Source organism: Anomaloglossus baeobatrachus, chromosome 6 (genome assembly GCF_048569485.1).
Source record: "Anomaloglossus baeobatrachus isolate aAnoBae1 chromosome 6, aAnoBae1.hap1, whole genome shotgun sequence".
NCBI lineage: Eukaryota > Metazoa > Chordata > Amphibia > Anura > Aromobatidae > Anomaloglossus > Anomaloglossus baeobatrachus.
Genome location: NC_134358.1, coordinates 435512059 through 435522962, shown reverse-complemented (window position 1 = coordinate 435522962; position 10904 = coordinate 435512059). Strand labels below are relative to the sequence as shown.

The window sequence follows — 10904 nt, the reverse complement described above, 5'->3', positions numbered from 1 at the left end:
AAAGGCGGACCAGATCCAAGAATGGTGCTTAATTAGCATTGCCTGTGGAAAGGGGTGAGGTAACTGAGTCTGAACAGCTACCAACAGGAGGAATATATTGCAAACCAAAATCAGGCGTGCATGGTATGGTGTTGGTCAGACACCAGATTAGTAGCATAACTACGGTCAAAACAGAGAAAAAAAGGGAACCAGCACGATCTGAAATTGGCATGCATCATATAAAAAGTGAAAATTCACAAATTTATTCCAACTGTACTATAATAAAAAAATGAGATTTTTAGCAAATAATTGATCAATTTTTTGAGCCACCCCTGCCAACGTCACGGCAAATCTCAATAGGGGGGTCCTACTCTACATTCTGTATTTCATGTGCCATGCGGCCTCCTAGATAAAGTTAAAAGCAGAACCATAATGGAGCACACATACCTGCAACCTGTATATAGCCGCTTCCATGTTGCAAAAAAGGCACTTGTGGATAGAGACCAGCCCAGGTCCCAGCATGTGGAGCAAGCCCTACACATCCCAGGACTATATCAGAACTGATCCTCCCAGTGTCAAACAGCAACCATTGATAAAGGCGGACCAGATCCAAGAATGGTGCTTAATTAGCATTGCCTGTGGAAAGGGGTGAGGTAACTGAGTCTGAACAGCTACCAACAGGAGGAATATATTGCAAACCAAAATCAGGCGTGCATGGTATGGTGTTGGTCAGACACCAGATTAGTAGCATAACTACGGTCAAAACAGAGAAAAAAAGGGAACCAGCACGATCTGAAATTGGCATGCATCATATAAAAAGTGAAAATTCACAAATTTATTCCAACTGTACTATAATAAAAAAATGAGATTTTTAGCAAATAATTGATCAATTTTTTGAGCCACCCCTGCCAACGTCACGGCAAATCTCAATAGGGGGGTCCTACTCTACATTCTGTATTTCATGTGCCATGCGGCCTCCTAGATAAAGTTAAAAGCAGAACCATAATGGAGCACACATACCTGCAACCTGTATATAGCCGCTTCCATGTTGCAAAAAAGGCACTTGTGGATAGAGACCAGCCCAGGTCCCAGCATGTGGAGCAAGCCCTACACATCCCAGGACTATATCAGAACTGATCCTCCCAGTGTCAAACAGCAACCATTGATAAAGGCGGACCAGATCCAAGAATGGTGCTTAATTAGCATTGCCTGTGGAAAGGGGTGAGGTAACTGAGTCTGAACAGCTACCAACAGGAGGAATATATTGCAAACCAAAATCAGGCGTGCATGGTATGGTGTTGGTCAGACACCAGATTAGTAGCATAACTACGGTCAAAACAGAGAAAAAAAGGGAACCAGCACGATCTGAAATTGGCATGCATCATATAAAAAGTGAAAATTCACAAATTTATTCCAACTGTACTATAATAAAAAAATGAGATTTTTAGCAAATAATTGATCAATTTTTTGAGCCACCCCTGCCAACGTCACGGCAAATCTCAATAGGGGGGTCCTACTCTACATTCTGTATTTCATGTGCCATGCGGCCTCCTAGATAAAGTTAAAAGCAGAACCATAATGGAGCACACATACCTGCAACCTGTATATAGCCGCTTCCATGTTGCAAAAAAGGCACTTGTGGATAGAGACCAGCCCAGGTCCCAGCATGTGGAGCAAGCCCTACACATCCCAGGACTATATCAGAACTGATCCTCCCAGTGTCAAACAGCAACCATTGATAAAGGCGGACCAGATCCAAGAATGGTGCTTAATTAGCATTGCCTGTGGAAAGGGGTGAGGTAACTGAGTCTGAACAGCTACCAACAGGAGGAATATATTGCAAACCAAAATCAGGCGTGCATGGTATGGTGTTGGTCAGACACCAGATTAGTAGCATAACTACGGTCAAAACAGAGAAAAAAAGGGAACCAGCACGATCTGAAATTGGCATGCATCATATAAAAAGTGAAAATTCACAAATTTATTCCAACTGTACTATAATAAAAAAAAAAATTATATTACAGTACAGTTGGAATAAATCTGTGAATTTGCACTTTTTATATGATGCATGCCATTTTCAGATCGTGCTGGCTCCCCTCTCTCATACTCAGCTGGCCAGAGAGATCACCCCAAGTACTTCCAGGCCGACCGGATCCCCATCACCACCTGTAACAGTCTCCCAGGACTGGACTGTTTCCAAAGTAAAGAGGAAAAGGTAAAGAGACTGTTGTTTATGCCTGGTTCTTTCATCGCCTGTCGGTCCTGCACCGTGTTAGCCACACAACCTCATAGACTTCCACGAGCACTAACAGTGTCCCCGGGGCTCCGCTCCACCTGTGGGGAGCAGTACCACCATTGCTGCCATAACATCACCCCGGAGGCCTCACACAGCAGCGGCGGCTTAATAGCCGCAGACCACAGGTGGCGTCACGAACACAACCATTAATAAGCAAGCCACATATTCTACTGACACCCACCAGGGCCACGGAGCCGGGCCCAGCCACCACTGACTGCCACCGGCTAGTCTGGCCCGGCACCGGGTGTCCCATAGCCCTGGGGTGGGCGAGTCAAGAGCAAGGAGAAATGTGCTTCATTCGGTTATAAATCATTAGACATTGTAGAGTCTGTAGAAAAATTAGGAGCACTTCTTGAAAAATTTGAACTTGGCTGAGGGATATATTAGATTATTTAAACATACATTTGTAATGTGGCCAGGGGCGGTAGTCATGGGTGAGGGGCTCAGTCCTGCGCTCGCTCCGGTATGCTACAGACATGGGAGAATAAGTGGATGGTGGAGTGGATGTGAAAGTGTTACCTGACCACATTAGTACTTCTTGGCTTCAAGCCGGTTTCTTACTGCCTGGATCACACTATGCGGTTATTCGTTCAGGGTCACTAAAGACAGATTCACGAGTATTCCCAAGACCCCGTGGGGCTCATCATAAGCTCGTAAAGAATCAGCTGCTGCAGGATTGTCTGCAAGTAGAAGATGCACTTCTGCATATGGAGTTGAATAGTAGAGATTAATAAAGATTACTGCAATCACATCCATGTGTATGGAATCAATGATTCTACTCAGCGTTAGCATCCTCTAATCGTCACTAACATCTCTACTCTTCAAACTATATATCTGACATATTAACATAAATATACAAATATTCATACAACATTTGAAGCTTTTGTCTGATGGATACTGTATGAATTCAACACAAAGAAATTATTGTGTGCTTCATCAAATTACTGTAAAGCTCTCCTTCCCTGCAAACGATAGTGCAGGGCTGGAGGAACTCATTGTGTCACCTCTTAGGCCACAAGCACACACTGAGTATTTGGTAGTTTTTTAACCTCAATATTTGTACCCAAAACCAGGAGTGGAACTATCAGATGAAAAGTTTGATAGAAACAGGGGCACCACTTCTGTATTTCTTACCCATTCCTGGTTTTGGCTTACATATAAGTAGTGATGAGCGAGCACTACCATGGGTCTTTAAGAGAAGTTAGACGCTTTGATGGCCGTGACTTGAGTATCTGATTATAATGGAAGTCAACAGCAGACTCAAAAATTTTTCCAGGAAATCTCACAGAAAAATGTTCGAGTCCTCCATTAACTTCCATTATGCTTGGGTGCTCAAGTCACGACCATCCAAGCGTCCAACTTCTCTTAATAAGTAGTGCTTGCTCATCACTAACACTGAGGTAAAAAACACTCCCCAACTACTCAATGTGTGTATGTGGCCTTATGGCTTTAATGAGAATCTACGTTTTCATTGATTTATAATGTGTTTAGAAATGTACATACAAGGTCAGGATCATATGGAATTACTTTTTCTTTTTATCTTTCAGATATTTTAGCAAAATGGAAGCCTGGAAAACCTTCTTATTGTTTCTCCTTTTACGACAATCATTTCATGGAACACATTCTCAGAAAACTGGTGAGAGTGTAGAATATTATTTTATTATTAGAAGGATCTTCAAGTGAATTAATACCTAAAGAAGCCATGATAAAAACACATACAATACATAAAAAAATACCTAGACACAGAGTGCTTGAATCTGCCAGTGTCCTTATAAATATTAATCCCTGCTCCCCTGATGAGTATTTGACGAAACACGTTGGTAGCGTTTGTGGGAGCCTCATTCCCTGGATTGTCTGCAGGGAGGGTATTGTATGGCTTGAAAAATAAGCCCCCCTCATTCGTTAGGACACAGGAATATGCTTGGAGCACTCGGAGATATCTCAGTATCGGGTGAGATTTTTCCCGTTTAGCGCATGTGAAGCATTTGTTTCTACCATAGTCCTGCTACCCTACTCTGAGTGACCATTAGATAGGATTCACACATTCTGAGGTAGAGTGAACATAGCCAATCTGCCTGATAGCTCTATTTGAGCAATTGTTTGTTTTCTATGAATTGCTTGTGTTTCTATTATGGCTTTTTAATAGTAATAATTAATTGCTAAGTTTTAAGGTATTGCTGAGAAATAACATATACTGATGTTATTGCATACTCTTTGAGTTAAAAAAAAATAAAAATAAATCTTCAAGTGAATGCCATATTTTATAGTGTTATAATCAATAATAACAATAATATTTTTTATAGAATCAACATATTCTGCTGCGGGGCTAATGCCTGGCCGCGTACCACAGGTGGCGTCACGAGACAACCCTCCCATCCACCCACCATATCACCCCCCTTTATTGTACACTTCGGGGTCATGAAGCCGGGAAAGGGCCACCTGTGACATCCCAGATCCGACATCACCGGCCCGGCAACGAGTAAAGTTAACTCCTTGCGCCATGGGTGCTACACTGGCGAGCAGCGCAACATAAAGGGAAAACCAGGGAAGATGTCAAGGAATGCCCTGGTGATAGGGAGAGGGAAGTGGGGTCACCACTCACCACTCACTGGGGTTCTAATACTCACCTGAGTCTAATCCTTGCACTCCCTAATGTCCCTAGACGGGTCCTTCACCCTGTGTACAGTCACGTGTCTAGGCCATTGCTGGCCCTGCACTCGTCATGACAAATGTGTGTGTGTGTGTAGATCAGTGAGGCAATAGTCTCGCTACTACAATAAAACAGCACAAGGTAAGACAAATGAGTGGGGAACAACACAAAAAATAGAACTCCTGAGTTTCTCTAGCAGGAAACTTCCCAGCTGCAACTAAAATGAACACATCAGCCTCTCCAGAGACAAGCTCCTTCAAAGTAGTCAGTATACAAGATCTATAACCAGCATGAGGTGAAGTGAGGAGTGGGAAAATATAAGGGAAGGAAGTGATGATAAGATGCTGCAACTGTGATTAAGGCTATGAGTTTTGTCAGCCAGAAATAACTGCTTCAGTATGAAATAAAAGTAAATCCACTCCAATACAAGATAACATTTAAATGGACTCCACAGAGGACCTACGATTAATTAAACATTGAGACCTCCTGATCCCAAATCTTTCAGAGGAAACCTGTGGATGTGACACACTTGTGACACCTAGCTTTCATTCACTGTAATAGGAGATGAGTAACATCCCATGAGGACGGTCACAACACAGCCACAGTGTCCAGAGCTGGAGTGTTCTGGCTCTGCACAATGTGTACAACTGGCAACCGATGAAGCTGCAAGCAGCTAGTTACATAGGTTGAAAAAAGACCTGGTGGGCACAATTAAGGGAAGCACTATCATTTTCATGTAGCTGCTCAAGTCTATACTTTATATTTAGTGGTTCCATTAGAAAGAAGAAACAGACTAATATTTAGTGCCTCCAGGTTTACACTTATATAACATAAAGAGCACCATTTTGGAAACCAAGTCATTATTGCCTATCAAATAGGTGATATTTTGTAGCTACCGTCCCGCCACGAATGGTGGGTAACAGATGAGTTTGGCCTTTTTATTTATACGGGATTATTACTTCATATAACCCCTGAATAGTATGGAACAATAGTATAGCACCCTTTGCAGTCTGTGGGTCCATCTGTAACTCCTATTTAACTGCACAGTACTCCCATTTCTACATATAATTATTTGTGGTATTCTTTAGGATGTTATGTTACAGAACTATTTTTATCTAGAAGCAGTATCATGACTCACTCATAGCTCTGCTCCTGCAGAGCCAGTGTTTGTGTTTGTTTTCCTGCTGTCGGTATCCCTTGGGGATTAGGTCATTTGGGAGGAGCCTATTCTGTTCTGCCTTTTTCCGGGGGTCACGCGGGTTTATCTTGCAGTTGTTTCTCTCGGAACGCCGCCAGTAATAGTTCTTGCTTTGCAGTGTGCGCTTCATGGTTCCCGTGAGTTTGTCCTGATCTTGTCCTGAAACCCAGTACTCCTTCCCCTGACCTTCATTCATCCAGTCTTTTCTGTCTTCCCTGTCTCCCTGTCTCCTTACCTGCTCTCCCCTCTCCACTCCCTCCTCTATACTTATTTGTCTGCTCGGCTTCTGACCCCTGTGTGTACACAGACTTCGGCTATGCTTCCTCTGGCTCTCGACGTGACCTCCTTGCTTTCCGACCCTCTGTTCTCACCTGACCCCAGCTTCGCTTAATCCTCTGTTCAGACATGACATCAAGGCACCGACCTTTGGCTTACCGACCACTCTATTACATCCCCGCACTGGTGATAGTGACCTCTAGTGGGCTTGCGTTAAACTGCACTCAGGAGCATTACATCCTCCCTGAGTTCCTGCACTCTCTAGTGGTAGCATCCCACATTGCTTCTGAGAGATTATATCTCCTTGTTAAAATGCCCAATAGACCATACCACCATATGGTTCTGGACTGTACATAGTATCATAGTATCATAGTTTTTAAGGTTGAAGGGAGACTCTAAGTCCATCTAGTTCAACCCGTAGCCTAACATGTTGATCCAGAGGAAGGCAAAAAAAAAAACCCCAATGTGGCAAACAAGTTCCAATGGGGAAAAAATTTCCTTCCTGACTCCACATCCGGCAATCAGACTAGTTCCCTGGATCAATACCCTGTCATAAAATCTAATATACATAACTGGTAATATTAAATTTTTCAAGAAAGGCATCCAGGCTCTGCTTAAATGTTAGTAGTGAATCACTCATTACAACATCATGCGGCAGAGAGTTCCATAGTCTCACTGCTCGTACAGTAAAGAATCCTCGTCTGTGATTATGATTAAACCTTCTTTCCTCAAGACGTAGCGGATGCCCCCGTGTTCCAGTCGCAGGCCTAGGTGTAAAGAGATCTTTGGAAGGGTCTCTGTACTGTCCCCTCATATATTTATACATTGTGATTAGATCCCCCCTAAGCCTTCGTTTTTCCAAACTAAATAACCCCAAGTTTAATAACCTGTCTTGGTATTGCAGCCCACCCATTCCTCTAATAATCTTGGTCGCTCTGCTCTGCACCCTCTCCAGTTCAGCTATGTCCTTCTTATATATCGGTGACCAGAATTGTACATGAGGCTTTACTTATTTTGTTTTTACAATAATTAAGGTCAGTAAAAAATAATTCAGTTTTGGCAGGATTTTTGTTTATCACTAACATAATAGTGCACTGTAGTTTCTGGGGGATTTGTAGACAACCACATTGGTGAAGAAGCGGATCTCAGTGATCATCCTGTGTGATATTGATCTTAGTTTCTCAGCCTCCTACACCCCATAGACTCCGATTTTGTTTATCAGAGGTATAAAAGAGGTTCCTATTGACAATTAAGCAGTCTTTCTACTCCTACCTCACAAAACAAGGCACTTGTGGTTATTGTTTTCAGTATGGAAACTATTTAATGCATCTATCAGTCTTTTATAAGTGAAAACATCCAGTCACGGAAAGCATATTTAGTCCCGGCCTTACAATTAGTGTAAGATATAAATACTACTTTTAACCAAGTTGTGAGTTGTAAAGTTTCACGATAATGGAGACTTGCATAGATAATTGCACAGATCCTGATGTGATATTTTTAAGTTTCCATTAATGAATACTTCCAGATGGCTCTATGGTTCAGAACATACCATGCAGAACACTTCATGAAGGCAAGTCAACTCTGAAGGAAGTTGTATATTTGCTTTAAGAAGAAACCTAAGTCGGAACATCTATCATTCCATATAAACTCTGTTTTCTCTACTATATATAGACTTTTTTCTTCTATAGAGTGCAAAGGTTTTTACTGGCCTGAAGCATTTTCCAAAATATGTAACTCTCCATCATTTATGGTCTTCATGATCACAGGTGTAAAACAAGAGCATTGGTAAATGATTGCTCTGTATAAAGAAACATCACCAGAGAAACCTTCTAATTGTTCTTACATTATTCTTTATAATCTAATCTACGTTACTGGTAGAGTTCATTTTGGGAAAAAAATTTGGGAAAAGAATATCAAATCATGTGCCTCCAAAAGCCACAGGGGGATTGGAGATCCCCCATGGCTGTTAAATCCCATGGTCAGTAGCTGACAGCAGAATTTAACACATGCTAACAGGGGATCGTGTAATTCCCCGCTCTTAGCGGCATTAATGTGATCGCGGGGCACTGATGGGTTATCATGACGGCCAGGGGTCAGCTGCTGACCCCTGTATCTGTCATCACGATCCCGCTGCGAGTCGACGTTCATAAGAGATTGTGAATTCTGATATACAGAGCAGTGCTGATACACTTGCTTGGTATGGCACAAGCGATCAGGTGATTGCAACGTCACATCCCGTAAGGGTAAAAAGTAAAAAAACGTTTTTAAAAATATGAAAAAAATAAAAAAAAATGAAAATTCAAATAAACCCCATTGAAAATAAAACAATGAAAAAAAAACCCCAAAACCCACATATCTAGTATCAATGCAATCAAAAATGTCCAATTTATGTAAACATAAAATAAATTAATTCAATCGATAAACAGAGTAACAAAAAAATTTAAAAACTCCAGAATTACATTTTTTTCGCCACTGCAACATTATAATAAAATGCAATAAGTGGCAGTGAAAATATCATATCTACCCCTAAATAGTATTACTAAAAACATCAGCTTAGGGCACAAAAAATAAGCCATCACACAGCTCCAGATCCTAAAATAAAAACATTATGGGTCTCAGAAATTTTTGTTTATAAATATCCAAAAACATTTTTCACCACCACTTAAATAAAAAAAAACTATACATGTTTGGTATCTATGAACTCATACTGACTTGGAGAAGCATACTGCCAGATCAGTTTTACCATATAGTGAACATGGTAAATAAAAAACCCAAAGAACAATTGTGGAATTGCACTTTTTTGCAATTTCATTGCACTTGGAATTTTTTTTTCTATTTTCCAGAACATTATATGGTAAAATGAATGATGTCATTCAAATGTACAACTTGTACTGTAAAAAAAAGCGCCCTCATACAGCTATGGGGATGTAAAAATAAAAAAGTTTTGCTCTTAGAAGAAAAAAAAAGGCAAAAAAAAGGGGAAAAAAAAGAAAACGAAAAAATGGAAAATGGGCATGGCGTGAATAGTTTAAAGGAAATCTCTCAGGAAGATCAATCCCCTGACGAGCATATACGGGCATACAGATCTTTGAAAGTGAATCCATTAACACTTTTGTACCTTTTATTTGTTTCTGCCTTCCCAAGAAATCAGTCGGACCAAAAATATGGCTATGTGCACAAATCCTATGTGTGATGTCAGGAGCTCGGCAAAAAAAAAAATCAGACAGTAAGCTATCAATCAAGTCAAAGAGGCTGATGCTGGGTGGAGAAACAACCTCAGGACGCCGAGGCTTTGTCATTCCCAGTGCACTTAATGCCTTATTTGCATGGGAATGAATATGCTGATTTCTCAAGAAAGCAGCAACAGATAGAATGCATAAAGGTGTCAGGGGATTTAGCTTTGGAGATTGATCTTACTGACAGATTTCTTTAAGGGGAGACTATAGTGTTAACCACTCTTGTCAGTTTACTGTTGTATATTTATTTTAGGGACCACTTACAATATTTGCTATTTCTAACTATTCTATGTCTTTTTCTTTTCAGTGTGCAAAGAAGCAAATGTGGCAGACATAGTTTTCCTGGTAGATGGATCTTGGAGCATTGGTACTGATAACTTCCAAAGCATGCAGGATTTTTTACACACTTTGATAAATGGTTTTGATGTTAGTAAAGACAACATCCGCATTGGCCTAATCCAGTACAGCGATGAGCCACGTACAGAATTCTACCTTAACTCTTATGACAATAAGGAGGATGTCCTGCAGTATGTACAAAATCTAAAGTATAAAGGTGGAGGTACAAAAACTGGTGCAAGTCTTCAGTACATGCTAGAAAATCACTTCACAGAAAGGGCTGGTGGAAGAGCAAGAGAAGGAATCCCACAAATTGCGGTTGTAATAACTGATGGTCAATCCCAAGACAACATCAAGGAACCGGCCACCAAAGTAAAAAATTCGGGAATCACATTGTATGCCATTGGTATAAAGAACGCCCTCCTATCTGAGCTCAATGAAATAGCCAGTGACCCAGATGAGAAGCATGTTTATAATGTGGTGGACTTTTCAGCTTTACAGGGTATTTCCCAAAATATGCTTCAGGTACTATGCACCACAGTAGAAGAGGCCACCAGACAGATTGGTCACATCGCTCAAGGTACATTCCTTTTATCTTCTCATCTCCTTCACTCCTAATCTGTAGCCTCTGGGTTGAAATTCTAGACAAGGCTTTAGCCATGATTTTTTGAATTGTCTCTACACTTTGATTTTAAGCATCTGGAAGGAAATTACTAAAAATGTAGCATCTGGTTGAGATTAGCAAAATGTTAAATTCATGATATAGTGAAAAACACACGGTCTCATCTATGAAATTATAATACAGAGCAACCAAAATGTGCACTACAGAATTATCTACTTGTTTTCTTCCTAAAATATATGAATGGCTGTTAACAGTTATTAGACATGCTTTTCTTACTTATAGTTTTTGTCTAAGTTGAATTTATGGCTTCA

At 40.8% G+C, this 10904-nt stretch overlaps 1 protein-coding gene across 1 annotated transcript in view; it reads left to right on the top strand.

Annotated features, from left to right (window-relative positions):
* The first annotated feature begins 3516 nt into the window (after window positions 1-3516).
* Window positions 3517-10904, top strand: part of LOC142243954 (collagen alpha-4(VI) chain-like) — a 261579-nt gene continuing 254191 nt past the window's right edge. The window contains exons 1-3 of the mRNA XM_075316147.1: window positions 3517-3647; window positions 3823-3911; window positions 9943-10551. Coding sequence (XP_075172262.1) covers window positions 3517-3647; window positions 3823-3911; window positions 9943-10551 — 829 coding nt within the window. The remainder of the gene's footprint in view (window positions 3648-3822; window positions 3912-9942; window positions 10552-10904) is intronic.